This window comes from Lottia gigantea (assembly GCF_000327385.1).
Source record: "Lottia gigantea unplaced genomic scaffold LOTGIsca_3, whole genome shotgun sequence".
NCBI lineage: Eukaryota > Metazoa > Mollusca > Gastropoda > Lottiidae > Lottia > Lottia gigantea.
In genome coordinates, this window is record NW_008708986.1 from 2127664 (window position 1) to 2152020 (window position 24357).

At 30.4% G+C, this 24357-nt stretch overlaps 1 protein-coding gene across 1 annotated transcript in view; it reads left to right on the forward strand.

The window, feature by feature from the left end:
• LOTGIDRAFT_105065 (hypothetical protein) overlaps positions 1-20564 on the forward strand; it is a gene marked incomplete at both ends in the record, with an annotated part of 26214 nt that extends 5650 nt beyond the window's left edge. The window contains 6 exons of the mRNA XM_009057144.1: positions 17125-17235; positions 17556-17657; positions 18079-18244; positions 18567-18746; positions 19859-19983; positions 20490-20564. Coding sequence (XP_009055392.1) covers positions 17125-17235; positions 17556-17657; positions 18079-18244; positions 18567-18746; positions 19859-19983; positions 20490-20564 — 759 coding nt within the window. The remainder of the gene's footprint in view (positions 1-17124; positions 17236-17555; positions 17658-18078; positions 18245-18566; positions 18747-19858; positions 19984-20489) is intronic.
• Positions 20565-24357: the final 3793 nt, after the last annotated feature.

Here is a 24357-nt window from a genome sequence, read left to right on the forward strand (position 1 = left end):
ATTCAGTGAAATATCAATATTTAAGACTTTTCATATCAAAACTTTGTGAATATCAATAGTTAGTCTCAACATAAGATAAAACACTAGTGCTTTCACCAGCTTTAATTCAGTCAAATATACTTTATTATCATCATCAATATTTGAAACGCTAAATTTATTGTTCTAATTCTAATCTTTCTAAATCAATAAAATATCTGACATGAAAATACTGCTTGTTTTGCAAGTGCAGCTGGTCTATTTGTTTTGTATCTTTAATTCTGTTCTGAATAAGATTTTCAAATCTTATTCCTTTTTCTTCTAATCTTATTTTAAGCTAAATTCAATATAACAATTTTGAATTATTTCTACAAAATACAGTATAATTATTTCTGTATTGTATTGTGTTGCTCTATGCAAGTAATAATAGGTTTTTGTAAGCCCCTTGTAATGTTATTAAATTTTCTTCACTATTTTATTTTTAGCTTTAATAGATAGATTTATTTGAGAGGCAAATGTATATTATAAAATTGAACATAAATACAAATAATTTGTTTTTTGCAATAAGTCATTAAGTTGATTCTAACTATGTTACTTATAAACTTTTTCACTTCATAGACCTTAAGTGATGACATTTGATTGGTTTTATTCCATAAGACTGGCCTTTAAATAAAAATGATGAATCAATTATAGTGTAGAGTTCTTCAAGAATTTCTGAATATCTTAGAACAGTAATTGATTTCTGCAGCAGAATAGAAGTAAAGGAATTGATTTTTATGTGGACAATTTCATTTTGTTTATAGCCTGTTATTTTAATAGAATTCTTGTAAGGATAGAAATGAGATGTTGTCTCTGGTTTCTTTACAGAAGTCTGAAAATATTTAATGGCTGAAGCCTACCAGATTATTGTTAAGGTGTCTTTGATTTAAAATTTGAAAAATAATGAAACCAGATTGTTGTATAATCTGATGATGGAAAAATGCTGCAGGGTTGATAAAAAGCCATCCTTTGAATGTCAGGCTTGATTTAAAGTAAAATTGAATGTGTCAAGTCTAGAGAAATTGTTCTTTTTAAGACATGGAAAAATGACATCACCATATTGGTTAAACTACTGATGAATTGGAATAATTTGGCTGTCATACTCTCTTGATATTGTGGATATGTTTTTCAAAATACTCAAAAGTTTTACAAATTTCAAAATCATGCCACAATGTCAGAAATTTCAGCTCTGGTTGATTTCATCATGATTGATATAGAAAGAGGGTGTGATTATGCAACTTTCACCTCTTCACGATTAAATCTATGATAAACCATGCTATCTCAAGATAAACAAAACTTAGTTCATGACTGAGGATGAATTTATGATCAACTGATACTAGGTAGATAAAATAAATATCATTTAATGTAAATGTAAATAAATAAAAAAAATGTGAAGTAAGGCAATATAGTGTAATGTATTTCTGTAAATTAACAGAATTCTTCAATTGAGAAAGGAGTAAATACCTGTCCTGTCATAATTACAGGAGGAAGCTGGTATATATATAATAAACATACATAGTACAAATGAATCAATCCTAAAAATTGACCCAATTCCTCAAAATTTGAAGTATGACTAAATAACAAACAAGATAAAGTCTGTCTTGCATTGAAATTTGGTTCCAGGACTCATCTTGAAGGCAATAGGTTTTACCTAGATTTAATAAGTCTTGACAATAACATCAGTCTATCAAATTCTGCTATTATGAAATACGTCATTTAAATGTTAATTGTATTCAATAATCTGTTGATACACCAGCTGTTACTCTATCATAAAATAATAACAATTACCTTTATACTTTGTTATTTAGATTATAGTCTTTGTTCAATCTGATAGTATTTGTATTACAGAATCTCCTCAAAATATATTTTGTGCCTTCTCTATGTGTACCACTACCACTTGTCATAAAAACCTGTCCACTAATAACTCGTTATCACACACATTTTCAATATATATCAATCTACAAAGTACATCTGTTGTGACATATCAGCTATTATCAGGTGATACCTCAAAACTTTCACCTTATTGATAAAACAATACAACCAAGTGGATAACAGATAAGATAACATACTTTTAAGTTAAGAAAAAAATTCTAGATTAATATACTGTATTTTGAAATTTCTAGATTAATTAGTCTATTAGTATCCAGTATTAAACCTGAGATTCAACCTTAAAATTGTCCATATGAGTAAGAAACTAAAATAAGGGTGAGCACATTGACACTGCTTCCTGACATGGTACCCTTGTATGGAGAGGCAAAATGTTAGTTCTGATAGTGGTGATGCAGCACTCTTTGATTGACCAATGCTGAGCTGTTCCTAATTCAAATGATATGTTGGGTTAAAATGGGAAAATGATGTAGAAATGTTCACCTGAAGGTATATGATAAATATATCTAGTAGTTCTATTAGCCTAGTTATATTGTTTATACTTTATACTATCATTTTACCTACCAATATTTACATTATCAGACTTACTCTCTTCTCTATCTCTAAAGGTTATCTTACTTTTCTGGACCAGACTCAAGATTCCAGCTGATATCATGGCTATTTGGCTTCACTATCATTCACACTTGTCAAAATGTCAATAAAGCACTGAACTCATTTACTTCTGAATTGACACCATTTTTCGAAAACATTGAAAACAGGCGGTCTTTGGACTTATTTATGTAATTTACCTTGTTCAGTATCTATCCTCATTATCTCAAAAGTAGGGTGTAAATCTCTATGTCATTTATTTCCCTTGTAGTTAAAAAAAATTGCAGCTCAATTTACTGTGTGAAATGATTAAGAAATATTACCTTACCACTCTTAGAAGAAATTGAAATGAAAACAATGAATTTCTGCTGTGTTCTGTTAAGATAAAGTTACAACAATGAATTTCACTTTGAGATCACTAGTAAAGGTCAAGTGACTTCTTAACATGTATATTTTATGTACTAATGTCAGTCTTGATGTTCTACTTACCTATAAACAATGTATTCATTTATTCATTCATTCATCCTTTGATGTTCAGTTAACCTGTCATTCATTCTGACATTAATGACACTAATAAATAATGTGTCTATTGCTTCCTCAAAAAAAATATTTAAATATAGAAAAAAATACTTTTCTGTCTTCCTTATTAATGGGGAAAAATATGATTATTTTAAGAGTGTGCATATATAAAAAGCTCTCAGAATAGCATGAGACTTAATTTTAAGAGGAGAGTTGGTACTTATTGGAGGTCTAGATTTTCATTCCTGACGTTAAACATGAAATAAGCATCAGTTCTCTTTCTTTCTCTAGTCCCAGTGTGATACACATCTTATTGTATAAAACTTACATCAACATACGTTTAAACAGTATTTTTATTTCTATTATACATATAATTTTTACAGAGAATAAATAGGGTTTCAGAAACAAGCCAAGGCTTATGTTAATCTGTCAACATCAACATACTTATATCTACCTTTATTTATATGATAAGGTTATTGTATAATATCAAGTCACCTTTCACTTAACCTTGAAAGTTTGTGTACTCCCTGTAGGTAGACTAGTAGGGTCACCTAGACACGTTATGCAAACATGGTTAAGACATTCTTTTTTGGAGCTTTCTCAGAATTTATTTAAAATTAGGCCTTTGCATATTTGTTAAGTTATCAGTCTTCATTCGATAACCAATGTCCTTAAAAGTCATTCACCATCAGACACTGAAAACTCATAGTTGACTTTATGTGCATTTCATTTCATTTTTTCAATTTCTGAACTCTTTTGACATTCCAGCTTTTATGCCATCATTTCCTTATTCATTCATTTTTTGTCCACCTAGATTTAATCAATAGTTTCCTGTATCAGTTATTATTATTTATTTACATATGTCAAATTCATTGATAGAAATTTAAGTAATTTTGAAGGTGTGTTTGACTTTTTTTGTCTGAAAAAATCTTGTGATCATTTTCTTTCTGATAATTTTGGTAATAAATATATATATTGACTTGATATAGATAGTAGATATGACTCCTTTAACTATAATTTTGATCTGTATGTTCTATTTCTCCACAAATGAATATCAAAACAAGTGTATTTTACATAGGTTCCACTCTAGTTGTCACTCTATTTAATGACCTGAAACTTTGTAAAATATAAAATGTGAAAAGGAGAGAAATTGGTCAAAATTTGTAGGGAACAAAACTATTTGAATAAAATAATTTTAAAATAAAGCAGTATATATATAATATATAAAGTAAGCCTCCCATAAAAGCAAAATTTTAATGGTTGGATTCTTGTCACATTCATGCTATAAACTTTACTGATGGAAATTTCCATTTAAAATTGCTAGATACATAAACTTGCAGAGAGACTGGGTAGCTAGAGAGTTATAAGGAGAGCTAAAAGAACTAAATTAAGCAAGTTTCAACAATCATTATCAGAACAACCCATTCAAACACCAAACTAACAGAATTTTTTTTAAAAAAAGACAGAATAACGAGTTAAATTTAGATACAGACATCATAAAAATAATGTTAAGTTTGAAAAGAATCATGTTTTGTCATAAATGGTTTATATGTCTGATGTCATTGAGATCAAAATAAACATTTACTCACATTTATCTTCTATTTTTACATAACTTTACAATATCTTCAATATCAGTGAGAATTTATTTCTCAAATTTATCAAAAGAATTAGATATTGTCAGACATAAATTAGGGAAGAAATAAAAATGAATATATATATATGTATATTTAATGTGTAGAGTAGAACTTTTCCTGTAAAATCATGAACAAAATTCTATTTTTTTCAATGAGTAAAAAGGATAGGAAAGTGAATGTGACTCCATTTTATTTCTGCTATTGTCATTGAACCAATCAAATTTCTGACCTTTTCATGATATTATAATTTTTAAACAAAATGTATGTCCAAGTCACTTTTTTCTGGTGGATTTAGAACCCAACACATCAGGTAATTCAATAGAAAATGAGGCTTTGTTTGTTTTTATGCAGGAAATATATAAATGCAGATTTTTATGCAAATTTCTTATTTACTTAATGACATCATTAGTATAATCACATTTGTTTTTAATGAAATATGTGATTTGAATAATGATAAAAGGTTTTTATAGAACACTTCTATTTACCTATGATACATAATAATGTACACATGTATTAAAAAATACAGAGATGTTTTATTGCAATATCAGTTACATTAACTGTATTTATAATTATCCTTTCAAACACAATATTTTAAACCTATCCTATTAAAATTTTAAATACAGTATTCTATGTTTGTATAACATGAAAACATGTACACATGAATAGTATTGGATGAAATTATTTAAGCTTGATATCCAAACTCATGTTTTAAAAGATATTTGGATTTGGTTCGCTGGTAGCCTCAATGATGTCAGCAAATATAATGATTAGATGTGACTTCTTTGTACATTTATTAAATCTTGTGGACCAAATTAAAAAAAAAATTTTGTTGACTTTCCTTAAGCTGTAAAGAACGATCCTAGCTGTGGAAGTAGAATTAATCGTAATGCTGCCTTCAAATGACAAATTAAGATTGTATTTACCTTGACAAAGAAAATCTTGAACTTGTATTCAGATAACAAAAGTAAAGTAATAGTAAACTGAGGTTGTCTTACATACAGTTTTTAAAAAAAATACCTTTTTATCACTGATTGATAACTTGACTTAAGAGCTCCAGCCACAAATATTATTTGTTTACTTTGAACTATGTCTTATACTTGAACTATATATGTTCAAATAACCCAAAGATTAAACAATTGATAACAATCAACTTCAGTAGGGATGTAGGCTGAAAATAGGTCAGTTACCTGAAGATCGCATAGCTGAGTAACACCTTTCTTAGGTTCTGATTTAATATTTCTATATTTAGAAGAAAATGTCAATACAGAGAAATTAGGTTAGCAATCTATATTTCTATTTCAAATTGACTAATTTGACTGATAATTTGAGGTAGTACTTGTATTAGAAAAATAGAGTTACCTAATTTGAATAATGTCCTCTAGGTTACCTTAGTGAAATAAAAAACAATTATCATCTGACCACTTCTCTACCTACAAACTGTCAACTTGACAGCTTATATAAAACAATAAACTTGTAAGTAACTAAATTATCATCTGTTAGATAAGATAGGATGAACAATGGTATACATTCATTTGAGCATAAACTTATAAACTGAACAGCTAAAGAAACATATTTTAACTTTTGCCTTTCTGAAAAACACTCGAGCTTCTAAATGGCTGTTCAACACTAAAAAACTAGAGTAGAAACAAAGTCATTATTGTCACAATGTACAATGGTCCATGTGATTGTAAAAAATTAAACTTAAACTTAATATATATTAAAAACTGATCAGTTATAACCTTTCAATAAAAAGAGCTCTATATTTACCTGTGAAATCAGCAAAATAAGTGAAAATAGAGGTGAAACTTTATTTTCACACCATAAAAACTATTGAAGTTATGACTTACATAAAACAAAAAGCTTGGAGGTAGAATGATGATAAGATATGATGATAGAAATAGATACTAAATGTGACTAACACAATGAAAAATATATATCACACTGTATCTCCTACTTTCTTAAATGTAGGCCAACCTGTCAAACAAATGATCATCTTTATATATAGAAACCAAAATTATGAATTTGTTAGTAAGTTTTACAATTTAAACAAGATAATTCTCTGATTCTGTGATATAGTTATATCCTTTTGAGCCATAATGAACCACAATTATCACTAAAAACTTAGTTTGAACTCAAATTTATTATCATAAAGTACTGACTGACTGCATGCTACAGCCTTCCTACTTAAAGTTCATCTTAATTAGTAGTTATTATCATGATTAGTACCATCTATTGATTGATCAGGTGTTTTTTTCTCAGTTTTTACTCCTTGGCTTATTAAAGGTAATGATTATTGATTCAAGGAGTGTATGATTCAGGTGTAAATTAATTATTCTTCAAATGTCTTCTGAGCGTTGTCAAATTAGGATGACCAAGGTGGTGCTAGTTATTGGTCAAACTTCTTTCAAGCAATCTTTACACCAGGCAGATTAGTAGGATAAGTTAAGATATCTAATTTAAAGAAGCATGTATATATATAAATATTCTAGAAGTAAAGAAGGCCTCATTCACTTGTCTGCTTATAAGTATTTTGATATTCTCATCGATAAGAACTGAAACATGTTCAATAATAAATGATAATAATAGCCATGGGGACTGACTGTGATCAGTAATACAAGTCACAACAATAGCTTCATTTAACTAGAGTGTACTACTAGCTGGAACGTAAAATAGCTACTAATATTTGTAATCACGCTAAATAATTAATCTATAATTGGTCTTTATAAACCCCTCATTTCATTGGTCAATTACAAAATTTAATCCAGGATCAAATTACCGTGTATCGTGCCTTAAAGCATAATCATTCCAAAGACACATCAGACACGTATTTTTTATATTCATCTTACTGAAACTACCACATACACATGGTGGTATTGATACAAATTTTATTTTAATATATTTTAAATTTGCACTGCTCTAGATTTCCATTATGTATGTACTATTTTAAAGACTTTCTGATATCATTATTAGACATTCTTTACTGCTGTTTAGTATAAAAGATCTGATTTACTGAGCTTATTATTAGCTGCAGAACTTATATTTATTATCTGTGATCCTATCTTATTGATCAGAATTATGGTTATCAATGCCAATACCAATTGACGAACTTACATTTAACAAAATATCAACTTAAAGTCGCAATATAATCTCTTAATTATTGCTCAACTTGTCACGATAAATTGATGACTGTTGGGAATTCAGCGACGTAGAGGGATGGCCTTGAGGATACTTAGCTATTTAAAGTAACATAACAAAACCATCCATTAGGCATCAACAAAAGCACCAATTTGGCAATAATTGTGTTGTCAAGATGAATTTTGTCAAGGAATAGTCCTTATTTCTGAATATAACTTGTAACTGTAACTTTATATGATGTATGACTTGTGTGATGAGTTTGTGAAAAGAGCAAGCACATTCTGTTAAATCCAATTTTGTTTCATAGTTAAGTATGGGTTGGAGACACCAGCCATTTCTTGTATTGACTGAATCAGGTCAATTGTGATTGATTAGCTTCCATTTAATACAACTTATGTAGCAGACGCCATAAAATGTCTAATATAGTTCTGTTTAAAATGCAAACCTACTAAATTTTAATATCAAATTTTGAGTATGTTGAGTATATCACATACAGTTCTTGTCACATGATGAAAGCACAGTTAGGTTTGTCAGTAAGTCTGTTACACAATTTTCTATTTTTTTTCCTCCATGTTTTTTTATCTGAAAAGGATTTTAATAAAGCAAATTATATGGCCCTACATCTTTCAATTCAAGTTCTTTCTAACAATGATAATAGTGAAATGGAAGATGGTTTTATAGAAGGAATAAAACTTTTAGCACATTCTTGACAATTATTAGAAAACCTGTCACGAAATAATAAAATCAATCTGTTTATTTTGACAAGGAAACTAACATGATTTTTCGTCTGGAAATATCCAATTATCAAGCGGAGACAGAAAATTATACATGGTAAAATAGATGTAAATGGTATGTTTTCATACCAAGGTGATTGACAAATTCTAGGCTACCATAATTAAGCATTCTCACTCCTGTTTAAAGACCATTTCAGCACCTTTGTTTTTACGCAAAGGAAAATAAAGCTAGGCCATGCAACTAGAAAGTGGCAAATTAAATTTGTATAGGGGAAAAAGTTGGGTTTCTTTTTCGTTAAGTTTGATCCTAACCCTATAATTTATCATTGGTAATAGACCATGGTAAAAGCATCATTTTTAATTTGTAACATTTGATTGTTAGTTTATTGAAAACTTTATAAACATTAAAAAGAATAACCCAGATTACTACTACTACTACTTTGATATTTTGCAGTCATACTTTTTTTATATAAACTATAGGAAATAGATCTATTACCAGAAAATATAAAAAGCTTTTGTTATTGGTTAATAAAATAGTTTGTTAATTATTGATAATATGTTGCCATGGTAAAAAGGAAGCAATAGTCTTTATTATCAATGATTGGCTTTTTAAAAAAAAACACTCAGGCTACAACTGTAACAAGTTTTGAAATTATAAACTTTTCAATAGATTTTCTATAAAAGAAATAGAGTTCGCATTAAAATTGATAGAATAGAGCCAGAGACAATGAATTTTCATTGATCATCAATAGCAAAACCACATCTTTAACAATTTGTACATACCTTAACATATGTAACCTTGATAATACTTACTAGTCACTTTTGGAAATTGGAAGAACATTGGCCATTTTCAAACTGTAGCTCCAGAGAAGGTACTAGTTGTATAAACAACATATTATTTCCTTGCTGGATGTCAAGATTAGAGACATTGAGTCAAAGTATGTTAAAAGGGTTTGAATAACATTGATTGAATTGGAATGTCATTCTCCAATATAAACCTCTTTAAACACAATCTTAAGTTTATCATATTGATTAGATCTTGAAATTTTCTCAACTTTTCTTTTTCTTGACGTGATATCCTGGAATATTTTTTTTTTTCATTTCAAAATAACCTTTCTTTTTGCTGGTGATGTTACAAGATCTTTATAGAATATCTCCATTTACAATCAGATAGACTCATTTTACAAAATCTGCTTTCAGAATTTACAAATTAGATATACCACTTATCTGAATTGATATCTGATGTCCTCAATTCAAAACTAACGAAAAATGAAAAAGCGATGAATGGAGTTTTACGTCCTACTTTTCTGCAACGTGTGGACAGGCAACGCCATGCAGGGTGGAATGAGGTACAGCGACATTATCCTGCTCTTTTTTGATTTTCAACTGTTCAGGGTCTTGATATCAAATATATATCATTGTGTTGTCTACTCAGATCAATGATGTAAATATTTAGTTGAATGGTTTGAAAATTGATTTTCATGTCATAATAACCTTGTTTTCATGGACAGACAATGGATCAATCTTATGACTTAGCTTTAAAAATGACTTGAGTTTTTCCAAGATAACTAAGATTGTCTGAAATATAACTGGCTGTTCTCATTAAAAAGTAATTATGAAAATTGAAAGTTGAATAATTAATAGTGATCTTTTTATTACTATAGAAACAGAATGATTGTTTATATAATATTATTGTAAATATCAATATTCCTGTTATTGTTATAAAACTAGGTTAGTTAGTAGGACATTAGCAAATAATGTACAGAACAGTAGGATATAGAGCAGTATCCATTAACTCAGCAGGCTACAGAATAGTACTATTGCATTTCAATTAAGAATTGTTGTTAGAAACTGTTGCTGCTTTATGTTGTAAATTTATGGAAATGCCCTCAGATTTCAAACATTACTTTAATGTAATGAGGGATTCTCAGATTCAAGGGATGAATAACAAGTCAATTGCCAAAGTGGGTCTTCATGTGAGGTTGAAGACTGTACGTAGCTTGTTTTCAGCAACTTGCTGACCTGACCGGCATGCTGCTTTCAAGGTTAAGGAGGGGTGTTCATTTCCTTCTCCACCTATCCACACTGGAATTGCCTGTTTCGATTATGGGGGGTGTGTCATGTACAAACAGGTCAACGACCTACTGTACAGTATTGCCTTGTGAAGTAAAAGGAAAACCAAATAGGATAGTTAGTAAAACCTATTTCTTTACAGTTCTATGTATGGATTCATCCAATTGTTCCAATTTCATACAAAATATAACATCAGCAGTTTCAAATCAGATTATCAATAGACATATTGGTTAATTAGTTCGTCTTTCCAGAAAAAGAATTTCATCATTCCAATGTTTGGTTGTTGTTATTTCACAATCTTCATCTATTTTATGTTTAAAATAACCTCATTACAGTTAGTTAGACATCTCATTAGTTATATTGTCAGTCAAGTCATGCAATGTGACTTGAAAGAGAAAGAAATATAAGGAGTTTTTCAGGTGAACATAAGACTGATGTACTACTTTAATAGCTTCTGGATTGCTAATACTGAAAGTATCCTCTTCCTGATACTCCCACAAAGTTTCCCTTCCATGATTGGAATTTAAATACAATATTGAGTCTTAATTGCTTATTACTACTTGTCAATGACTTAACCATCCCATTTCCCAATTGGAATTGGTTCATGTTAGATTTACTGATAGATTTACAGGTTTTAAATAAAATTCCTGAGGGAGATATTGCAATTGATATAGAGGTTTATCAATAAAGATCTGTGGACATGCTCCCCTGTATCATGTGAAAAACAGTAAGGCATAAAACTTATAAACAGATATCAAAAAAATATATTGATCTGCCATCTGTAGGCCACTTTCTTAAACTTTTGAAAAGAAGGAAGTATAGTTTTGATGGTGACAATGTACTGAAAACATACAGTTAGGGGATTTCTGCTTCGTTGACTGTCATGCAGCTTTGTGAATGACTTGGATGACTGACTGACATCTCTTTGGTTATTTCACAATCCAAAATGGAAAACAAAAATAAACTCAATTACGCAAATAGAGCATGCACTCTTAAGTGTTTGACTCTGCCAAAATGATATTAAAAAAAACACCATATTTGCAGTTATTGGTGATATAGCCTTGTTTTGAAGACTTATTACTTTATATGGCCTTGAGCTTATAGATCCTAAGAAATACAAGCAACACAGCCAGTGCCACACACAGTGCCAGTTCATTTGGTACCAAAATTCATAGTGAGTTATTAGTGATATTTAAAAATGAAACCGTCTTAGACCAATACCTATAATGACTCCGGGTATATAGAGACAGAATATTACCTCAAATCTGATGTGTTCAGTTAAACATAACTAACTCACAAGGCTTCAATAATTCGGTGGATTTCTAACAAATGAAAGTAGCCTGTAAGCTGTTTAAATCTATTTGTTTGCACCACATTAGATAGAGTTAAACCCAGTGAACATCAGACTTGTTAGCAAATAGTTAACTTGAATAACTTGACTTTCTACACATTGAAACAATATCTATATAACTTACCCTTCATTACATATCAACCAGTCAATATGAGTAATATTGCCCTGCGTAAAGGGAGTTATAAACCATGATATAACTCCAATATTGAACAGTTTGAAGGTGAACAGATATAAATACACGGAGATGTGAAAGAACTTATAAAGATATTGATTGTCTGACCCTTCTCTCCCGCTTGGCACGATCCATCTAGCTATTTAGCATCCGTACCATTGTTGATGTGGTAGAGTTGATTGTTCACAAGGGGGGTGGTAGGTTATACCATACGGTTTTAATAAGCTATGTAGACCAACAAGCCGGCTAGTTCAGTTTTCAGTTTTATGTTCACCCCATGAAGCTGTCTGTTAATTTGCTTAAGTCGAATACCAGTCTAACAATATTTCTGTTGGAAGTCATGTTTGGTTGGAGTGGTACATGCTAGACATAGAGTTTTGTGAAACAGATGGGAACTCTATCTGCAGTAATTATTGATGACCTGCTGTTAAATATCTAAATATCAAATGCATCATATACAATATACCAGAAAATAGCGCCTTTTTAGTATAGCACCCATAGAGGGATAATCCATGCATGCAAAATGTATATAATGTTCATTTACAATGCATTGAAAGGGATGTACAAATAATATGTATGACCTGGAAAAAAGAGAATCTGCAAGATGATCATTTTGCAATATTAAGTTTAGTAGCAATCTACTTATTATGCATAACAAAGCATCTGCATAAAGGTTGGATAGGAAACGTTATTGCATTATGATGATCTTTATATGCGTTACAAGAATTGGTAATAAATGATCTATTTGCATTTAGTACAAGTTATCAATACAAGATCAGTAGGAAATTTACCAGTAGAATGAGATAAGATAGGATCAGATCTGTCACAGTGATGACAGTAATTCTTTATTCAGCCAGGATTGATATTATTCAATTTATCACTCTACTACCATCAAATTTATTCTTATACTTATACAGTTAAATTCAATTCCAACAATAGTTGAAGGAATATGTTATATTAGAACTATAGGATTCCATTTAAAGATAGAAAAATTCTCTGAACCTATTTACAAGCTTAGTATCTTAGTAAAAAAAGCACAGCTTTGTCATTGATTGGAAATGTTATAGACAGAAATTTATAACAATTTCCTATATATTCCTTGATTATCTGTGACAACATTTTACTTGAAGGAACAAGCATGTCATGTTATAATGTCACATTCCTTTTTTAATTCTCTTATTTCCAATAGTATGAAATTTGTGTAGGTTTCAGTTGGTGTTTATTCTCCATTATTTGTCACTATAAATTGAAGGTTATTTCCAACCTTTCTGTAACCTGTTATAAAATAAACTGGACGTCATACAAGTTTGCCAATTTCTATCTGTAACGGCAGTGTCGTCAGTAGAAAGTGTCATGTGTCATCCTAATACCATTATTTACGTCACGTTCGTAAAGTTTGAAACATCACATGGTTTTTCTAAGAGATTGATACAAGCCTGGTGATTTGATTTAATCCAGAAAATGGAACTTTAAAGGAACCAGTTCACTTGATTTCAGGCCAAGGTTCTCCTAGTTTAGAAATAATATAAAAAAGGAATATAATACTGAAAATTCTATTATGTATATATAGGAAGGTAGAATTAGTATTTGGCATACAAACATTGTTTTGTTTTGCTTCATAACATTATTGAATGTTTAAAAGCAATTTAGATATAGTAAGTAAATGAAAATATTGGTTTTACATTGAAATATTTATTATGTTCTTTGGAGCGTATGAGAAGATTTTAGTCCCATTCTGTAAGAGATCTAAAGTTTTCACTTTGGAATAGCTTTTTTTCATCTTTCACTTTAACAACATATTATGAAAATAATTTCTGAAAATTGAGACGAGCAGAGAATAAGTATATAAATGGTTTTTGTGCTGGCGATCTACTTTCGGTTTGTTTATCTTTCAAGTCTCACAGGTTACTGATGTGTACAGGATTGAGTACTATTGACTTTATCAGTCACTGCTCAGCAGGATTACTCAGCAGATTGTTTGCTGACATCAAACAGGAATTATGTTCATTTTTGCCCTCTGCGTCCCCAATCCATCCTCAGTACTCTGTTGTTTAAATTTTGTTTGTATGGCGGGTTTAATGTTTTTGTTAAGCCCTAACACAATTCCTTTATGTTATTGTTATTATCCTTAATCTGTTTTATTAAAGTTGTTTCTGGCATTAACTAATTTATACAATTTTTTGTCATTTATTACATTTGTTTTAAGTAAATAAATGACATATATCCTCCAAGACTACCGTTTGTTTATTTGTCAAAGAGGGAGTGAGTTGGCACAAATGGAATGCTGTAAATCAAATTTTCCATGACATAAGTCACCAAAAGGTTGTCTTGTTTTTATTTTTTTCAAAAGCCTATTTCGAAAGACTTACATATTGGATAAAACATGTCTGAGGGTTTTAAAAACCTAATAGGATTTTATGAGATAAGAAATTTTATAATGAGATCTGAGAAAAACCTAGTTCCATACCTTCAAAATTGAAATAGAAAATCCAACTCTAAAAACAGTCTTGTCATATCTCTGTCCAATTCACCTGATTTTCCTGTCTGAGTGGCAAAGAGAACAATTTGACCTGTCTCTGATATTATTTGTACATCACTCAGAAATTATGGTGGTATTGAGCCATTGTCTGGAGAGACGATCAACTGCTAGAAAGTAAATTACTCTGTAATTATTAAGTTGGCTGGATAATAGAAGATAAATTGAACAGTGTTACGTTTAGTGTCTGAGTATCGTAAGGAGAAAACTGACGAACCTGGAATATTTATTCACAATCTATACTCTGGCTACAAAAGTGCATCACCATTGATAACCATACGGTTAACACTGAATTAGTTTTCCAAACGGAAAAGGCACTTTGACATCTTTGTCTGAACAAAATGATATTGGGATCATGGTACGGCTGCAAGAATCCTTGAAGTTACGATTCGAAACACTAAACTATACTCATCCAAAAATACAATTTATTACAATAATAATTGCGATTCGTTCAATAGAAAATATCAAAAATAGTCCTATGTCACCATTTAGCACATGAACATACTTAGAAGTAAAGAATTATGAAAGAAAATTTTTGTTTTCATAGTTGTAATTGTTTGTTTTACAAATTTTGTATCAACTGTTATTAATGGGGACTTATTAATAAGCATGTGATTATTTTTCTTGAATTATTGCAGCCCTAGATCATGCAGTAATGAGACTTCTTTGGGGTTTGTGAATGCACTAGTTGCCAATACATTATCTAAGAGTTCACCTAAAGAACCAACCCTTTAGCTAACAATTTATGTCTTTTAATCCAGATAAAGTTTGATGCAAGCAATATTTATGGGAATTATTCCTTTTTTAAAGTAATACTACCTCTTAGAATAAACATAAGATTTAGATTTTCAAACTTGACCGAAAAAAGGATATGTTAAATGCGAAAACCTTAAAACAGAATCCTTATATAATCTGATAAATCCATAAAACAAAGTAATTATTCTAAAAATATTGTAAATAGTGGAAAATTCCTATCAGTGTTTTTAAATAATTACCTTGTTTTATGGATATATTGAATTATAAAGGGATTCTGATGTATAGTTATGACACTGGGTAAGTCAACTAATAAATATACATGTATGTTCTTTTGGATCAAGTTTGAAAGGTAAAATTTTATATGCATTCAATGAGGTAGTATACTTTAGATTTAACAGTATACAAAGTGCAAAGGAAAAAAGAGACGTGAAATGTCATGCAAGTTTTTGAAATCACAGAAACAGCCAATATCTTATACATAAATTCTCTCTAGGCTCTTCTTCTTGACATAAACATCTTACAATTGAGTTAATTTTGTATAGTAATTAGTCAGACAGATAGATCTCTTTTATTGATTTCTCAAGTTTAAATAATAAATTGGAAGGTCATAATATGTAGTTTGATTAGCTCAGTTCATGTCAACATTGAAACTGTAATATCCATGATCAAGATAAATTTTTATCTCATAATGAAGCTGTTGAGTGAAAAATTTTGTTTGAAATTGACTTGCATTCACAGTTACAGGAATATTAAGAAAATAGAAGGAAAAAATTCTGTGACAATGACTGATTACAATACTCACTCACAATAAAAAGTAAGGGGTGTTTGCAGCTTAAATCTTAAATGTTATGTTTTAAATAAATTGAAAGCAACTTTGAACGTAATGATAAGATTTTTATCTAATAAAAGTGAATTTATTAGGGTTTATATTACATTTGGTACAGAAGGTCTGTCTCATACTTTAAAATTACATACAGAAGTTTTTTTTTTTTACATAATTCCTGTTAGATTTGTCTACCGTAAGCCACTGAGCTGAAAGTGTCCTTGTTATTTTGATTGGTATGTCAAACATGTTTACCAATATCCAATTTCTCTGGCATGTCTGGATATCCTAATGTAATTATGACTAGTAAACTTTTCTGACAAGGATATTGATATTAGAATCGTTAGATTCCTGATAAACACAGACTTTGATTAATCCACAGTCTTCAGAAATTTTAAATTGATTCAAGACTCTTATGTCTGGAAAAATACCACGCTCAAAGACATTCTCTTTACTCCTTATTTCTTCTGTTTACTTCAAAAGATTTACATTTAAATATTCTTCTTAGATGTCTATTTAAGACCAAACAGCTGATCCATTAGTCAAAATCATTATTACAGAATCCTGATAAAATAAATAGACTAAAAAATATTAAGATATTATTAAATTGCTGACTTTCAAAGTAAAAACTTCTAGATGCTAAGATGCTAAATTGGGAATATATTTAGGCAATAGTGATTTTATTTTTCTATTGTATATATTACTATCAGACTTAGGTTTTTGAAGTAATTATAGTGGTGTCATGTCCGGCTATTTCGGGGATAATTACAGGACCTCAGACATTGGGAAATAAGAATATTATAAATAGTAGCTATTAGTATGCTAATACTAGGGTATATTTATCTTCATTATTTTATTAAACCTGTATGAGCTATATGTTATTAAATTTGTATATTTTCAGTGTAAAGAGTTTGTAAAAGCTGGAGCATTACGTGGCACGTCACCATCAGATGTTATAACATCATCAGATATAACTTTTACCTGTGTATCAGATTCACTAGCTGTTAGAGATGTAAGTATCAATGATGCAAGTCAAAGGGACTGATATGAAAATTCATTGAGGCATTTGGATTGGACAAATCAGACCCCTGTATCTTTAAAGAGAAGGCCTATGCTGCTGTCCTGGAAATGTATTCTCATTGCATACTGCATAGTTTTGTCTGTCCTCATAAGCTATAACAGACATTTGTTAATGTACCAGTAAATTGTTTTGTTATAGTGAATTTTTGTGGATACCTATATATTAGGAAAGCTTACGTATAATAAACTTTGCTAGATTGCTGGAATTATGACTGATATCTTTTTTATTGTAATATTTGTTATGAATTGTAGTTAGTATTTGGTAATCAAGGGGTATTACAAGGAATAACTAAAGGAAAATGTTATGTAGAAATGTCTACTATTGATGAAGAAACAGTTCAAGATATAGCAGAGGTAGGGTGAATAGATTGTTACAGCAGTCAAAAGTGGTTGAGGTAACTCTGTGATGCACTAATGATTATCAATAACAGTCTCCTCATTTATAGTGCCATATATGTTGCAAATTAAAAAGGTTCTTAGCCAATTATTTTTTCAAGCTTTGTATAACAGTTTATTAAATGGAAAGCATGAAATATGATTTGTAAAATGACAAACATGTCTTGTGACATTTTATCATCTGGATTGTCTCCCATTTTCCATAAAAGATTTACCAATGATTCCTTGAAAATGCTGAGTCTGCAGCATACCAGTGAAGACAGCGAAACTAATTCAACAAACATGTTCATGAATGACCACATTTCAGGATGACAAATCCAAAATACAGATAATTAAACTTGTGTTAACATTTTCCTGGAATTTTTATGGAACTTTTCAGGCAATAATGGCACGAGGCGGAGTATTTTTAGAGGCACCAGTTTGTGGAAGTCGTGTACCAGCTCTAGAGGGTCAACTAGTCATTCTCACCTCTGGAGACAGAAAACTATATGATGATTGTTATTCATGTTTCGAAGCTATGGGCAAAAAATCTTTTTACTTAGGAAGTAAGTATTGATAATCGTTTCTTAAATTGGAAAGTGTTGGATCTTGTGTCCAGCCCCATTATTCCATATAGCCCAGTTATATTGATATGGTATTAGGGATAGAGTTCTTAGTCAGTATTCTAGAGAACCGAAGTTGCAAACCTTGTTAGATATTTTCTTTGTTTTTCTGTCCTTTTGTAACCTGGGTTAAAATTTAAATGTAATGAAAATATATACCTACTCCATTGTCTGAGCATAACAGCATTTAACACTTTTAAAATTTCCTTGAATTGTGAAACCAATCTGATGTTTCATGTTATGTATTGTAATCCTAATATTCCAGATGAAGTAGGAACAGCATGTAAAATGAAGTTAGTTAACAATATGCTATTAGGCTCTATTATGAGCAGTTTGAGTGAAACTATGGCATTAGCAGAGAAAGTTGGTTTAGATCAGGAAGATTTAACAGAGATTCTTTCCCTTGGATCATTAGCATGTCCCTCCATTATTCACAAGTCACAAGGTTTGTAATTTGCTTTTTTCTTCATTGCTCTGTTTTTAAAGTGTTCTCATCCAGTCATTAAGTCCATATATTTTTAGAAATTTATATTTTCATTGTGAACAGTGATCGATTCACAAAAAACTGGTTCATTTTCAATAAAAAAACAAAAATACCGATTGATAGCAAAGTTACATATTCAAGAGCAATCATATGCTAGTAAAGATGCATGATTGGTATGCATAGCATATCACACAGCACTTTACCTGTCTTCCTTTTTTATGCCCTCATGAAATGTGAAGCGTATATTGTTGTCACCCATGTCCGTCGGTCCGGGCACAATTGCCTCATTAGCACTCTAGAAGGCACAAATCTTGACTGATTTTGACGAAATTTAGTATGATTGTTTGTTATCACCAAAGGATGAACCCCTTTTCAAATTCACTTTAGAAGGTGCAATTCTTGACAGATTGCTACCACCCAAGCATGAACCCTATAAAAAATCCGAAAAATCGAAATCCATTAAGTATGAGTTATTGTCCTTGTTGAAAATGCGTTCATATTTTAGCTCGTAAACACTTCAGAAGGCACAATTCTTGACGGATTTAGATGAAGCTTAGTGTGAGTGTTATTAATCACCCAAGGATGAACCCTATTGAATATCAGAAAAATAATTAGTATGAGTTATTGCCCTTGTTCTTGAAAATGCATTCAATTTTTAGCTTGTTAACACTTTAGAAGGTTGAACTATTGGCAGATTTTTGATGAATCTTGGTGTGAATGTTTGTAATCACCCAAGGATGAACCCTATTGAAAATCAGAAAAATCGAAAAATGTTTAATATGAGTTATTGCCCTTGTCTTTAAAGTTGCCAGTGGGCGTATATTACTTCGCCTGGCAAGCTATCTTATTAGTTGAATTTACTTTAATTGTTTTTTTAACCACACTGTTGTCTATTTGCTCATGGATCTGAAATATGTAGCTTAATTTTACTGTCATTGTCCGTACCAATCTGCTGCCTATCTGACTTTTGACTCAAAATCAGTTTGTTAGAATAGCATATGATTCTGTATGTTACTGTAAGTTATATACTAATATATGGCATGTTGTTTCTATTTTAACTTGTATGTTTTCAGCTATTATGAATGGTAAATACGACCCACACTTCCCACTACAACATCAACAGAAAGATTTACGATTAGCGATAAGTCTAGGTGACAGAGTAGAACAACCCTTACATATGGCTTCAGCAGCTAATGAGGTAACATTAATCTTAGAAACTTTCAAGCCCAGTTGTAAATTTTAATAGCAGGGTTGGTATATTATGGGAAGAACAGTTAATTTTGGTTAATTGGTATTGTGAAAGTGTAAGTTTATGCTATATTCGTGGTTGATGATGTCAGAAATTTGTCCAATAAACCCAATAATATACAAATGGATTTATCAATTGCATATTAGAGACACAATTTTCACATTAGATATTTTGAGGCAGTTATTGAGTCTAAATGTGGTCATCAGGAATATAATGGCCCTTATTTGCTATTTCCTTGGGTTTCTCATATCAAAAGTTGAATGGCTTCTAATTTTGTCATCTTATATGTTATTGAATGTCTGTATTCATTATATTATTCTGAACTTTGACATTGTGAAGACCACACTGAAACATAAGATTTCAAAACATCTTAAATTTTAGTCGAGTAAAGAAATTTTATCATTTGAAGATTTAAAACTTAATTATTTCAATTTTAATTTATTGTTTCTTTTCAGATGTTCAAAAAAGCCAGAAGTTTAGGATATTCAGAAGCTGATATGTCGGCAGTGTACAAAAGTTGTATTTCATAATGTTTCCATGGTAGCCATTACATCTCATAATTTCAACAGACATTTGTGTACATAGAAAATTATTCACCAAAGCTCATGTTATGAGAATTTAGAATTTGTAAAATGTGAACATTGGTTGGTCAGAAAAAGAGATTATTGAGTTTGAAGTGCATAAAAGTTTTTGCCAATATTTAGGTTGATGTGACAATAGAATAGAATGAAGTCAAAAAGTGGTGGTGAAATGGGAAAGAAATGCACAAAAATTGCATTAACTGCATAAGGAATGAATCCAGTTTTGCAAAAAATAACTTAAAGTGAAAAGTTAATTTTAATGCATTTGTTAGAAGAACACTGTGAAAAGAAATTTTAATATTTATGTACATTTTAAATTTAATAATGTATTTCATTTATCATATATCTTTAATTATTCATAAACATTGGTTAAAATGTATGTCACAATTTTTCTGAAACTTGTAAAATTTTGCTTACAATCATGAGGTTTGAAACTAAGAATTCTATAGTGAACTTTAGTACATGATCATACAACTTATGTTCTCCAATTGAAATTGGCTCTCTAAATTAACATTTATATTAAATGTTACATGATAAAACTAGAGAATTTGTTCAAATTGCTAGCCAGTCCCACTGTTTGTAAAAAAAAAAAAAAGGTAAGATTGTTCTTCATTATAAGTGATGAAAATTGTCATTCATGATTAGCTCTTTCAGGGAGATGAGTATAATTCCTTTTCTTGTAGTATAGTTTTAAGTGTAGTGCTATTAGATAAAAGTTTTCCAATTTTATTCTGTCAAAAAACCCTTATTATGTAGTCTTGTGCAGAAATAATGTATCATTAAAGTATAGTTTTTTTTTTAAAGATTATTGTTAAATGCTTACCTTTGCATGAAAAGATTATTGATGCCCACACATTGTCGACTCTTTCACTCCAAAATACATAAGTTTCTATATGACATCAGCAAAAAATAACTTGTCATGTATTTTTCATTGTAAATATTCTGATGTATGTATCAAAATTTTAATTAGTTGCCGTAGTAACACATTTATATTCTGTTTAATTTTCTGTTTTAATTGTTTATAATTTTATATGTGCTACTTTATTACATTAGATTCATTTTAATTTTTCATTACTTCCAGTTTTTATACCATTGTTGTGCATTGTTTTAATGTAACGCTATTATTGGTTGAGCAAAAAAGTCACAAAGTTCAACAGGTAGTATCTCAGCTGTTGGTAAACTGATCGCTTTCAAAATTCTTACAGATATACTTCAAATTGACGTTGTCCAACCCTAAAAATATGAAAGTAATCCAATAAAACTTGTATAAGTGCTGCCCTGAACAAAATATTATGTCAAAATATGCAATATCAACCAGTGTTCAATGTTTCCTCCATCTTCTTTTACCACCAATCACCCCTGTTTTTTTTTCTCCATTTTTTCTGGGTTTTTTGGGGACATCCGATATACTAATTTACTGTAACTGTATGGTCCAAAAAATTAAATCTACCTTTTAAGTAGAGCATCGAGATTATTAGGAAATAATTGTCTTTTGGTTTGATAAATTAAAACACAAAAGAAACCATAAATATTTTTCAATTGTTTTTTTGCTTGAAATCAAGTCAAGTGTCTTCTTTTCCAAGTGTTAAAATGTTCAAGACTGTCTGAAATTTCCACTCGTTGTTGTCAGATGTTAAACCAATGATTCCATAAGTCTGAGTTATTTTGTAGTGTTATTGTAAATAATTCATTAACCTGATTCATATTCAACACAATTTCTTTCTGTGTCTGTGTAAAATTGATATCTTTCATTTCATCTTTAAGAATGTATTTTAAGGCTCACATTGGAGAACAAGTAATATTTTCCCTTTGGAAGCTAATTTCAGGCACAACATGAAATAATGCATCCATTGACCTTTTGTGAATTAAGAGAACTTGTACTTGATCATTGAAAATCTTTGAACTATTGTGGTCTGAGAAAATTAGACTGAAAATCATTGTGTAAAATAATTAATATATTCTTGTATAATAATCATGAAGTACCATTGACTCATAAAGTGGTTTAATCACAATTCGCAGCTAAACCAGCCAAAATATCCAAAACATGTATTGAAATTCAGCAAATGATATTTTGACTGGTTTCTGACTAGAGAAACCTCTTTTGAATCCATTTGGTGTATGTAATTTGCCAAATAAGAAGCATGCATTATGTATCATGTATTAACTTAGATATTATTTTATAGTAAACTTATTGCAATTGCATTGTTTGTTTTAAGAAAGAAGTGAAAGAAAAAGGAAATTCCTAGTTTGAAACATTTTTGAAGGAATTATACGATTTCGTACAGTTCTGATACTTATGCAGACTATTTACGTATATAAAGGTCCAAATCAAGCTCCGAAAATGATGAACCGTGGCCTTCAGAAATGTCTTTGTAGCTCAAGGGTCCAAGAATCGAATTCTCACATGACACGACACAAGCTGCTAGTGCGACTAGGTGTTCAAAGCATAGGCTTTCAATCTCTGATTCCAATATGCAAACTGCGAGACACCCTCTGATCCACTTCCAGGGTACGCCAGTATATTTGACATTAGCTAATTAAGTTTATTGAAGTTCAATCAATTTCCACAACTTCATTTCCTTACACCCCATTGTTAAAATAACAATTAAATTGCCCCCGGTGCTGTGGTATGAGACTTGATAGCTATCTCTCACCAAGATCCTGATTTCATTGACCTGTAAGTGCTATCGTTTAATTAATTGTTAAATAATTGAATTATATTTCCCTGTCGTAATTCGTTTGACAGTGGTGGCTGAAGTGTTTGTGATATACCCTTTTTTTACTCCGTTTCCGTGAGTCAGTGTTGCAGATCGGAGGTGCTGACATGTACGTGTACTGTAGACTGTGCGTCAAAGATCCTTCAACAATATTGGAAATGAAAAAGTGTAGTGTAACGGAGCTATACATGCAATTTCCCTTAATACAAAAATGAGCTTCATTCGAGAGATTCGGACGAAATTTTCACCCCATAAACTTGAAAACATTTGAATAGAAAGTAAAAGTAGGATTTAAATAACCTGTATGAACATGTGCATCCCCCTTCCCATCCTCAACATCTGATTTCGAAGGAAACTACCAGGTTTCTGATAATGCACAATGGTTTCCAAAGGTCAGAACCAAGAAATAGAATGATTAAACGGTAGTGGTTGTTCATTGGACTCAGATTAATGAATCAAGTCAAGAATCTGAACATAACCCTATAATAAACATATTCACGTTAATGGCCAGTTACAGACAGGTTTGGAACTTGATTTATAGAGATAACGACTTATTCTTGCTCAGTTAATAAGTTTGGTCTTGTATCTAGAGATATAGCAGTTCGTTGTTATTCATCTAAGTTGAACACATTGTAAAGGGTACGATTCAGAATTGGGAGACCTATAATAGTTCTTGAAACTAAAATGTTATCCTTCGAAATCATCTGTGCCCTGACCGACTCTCCCCCAAAAGGGTTCCAACTGCCTATTTAAACGCTATTCTATAATGTAGAAATATTTACGATTATTTCACTGAAAATGTATTGATTGAATGTTAAATAATGAGATATTTCAATATAAAAAGCTGATAATGTAGGTTATATAATGTAACACCTGGCAAGTCAAATGGTGGGTCAGTTCAGACTAGAACTTTAGGGTGAAAGTCCTCTCAGGCATGATACATGCAATAATTGGTAACCTTCAGTCCCATAGCTGGCAAGATGAAATAGAGGAATCCTCAACCTGCTGCAGATTATTCCTGAACC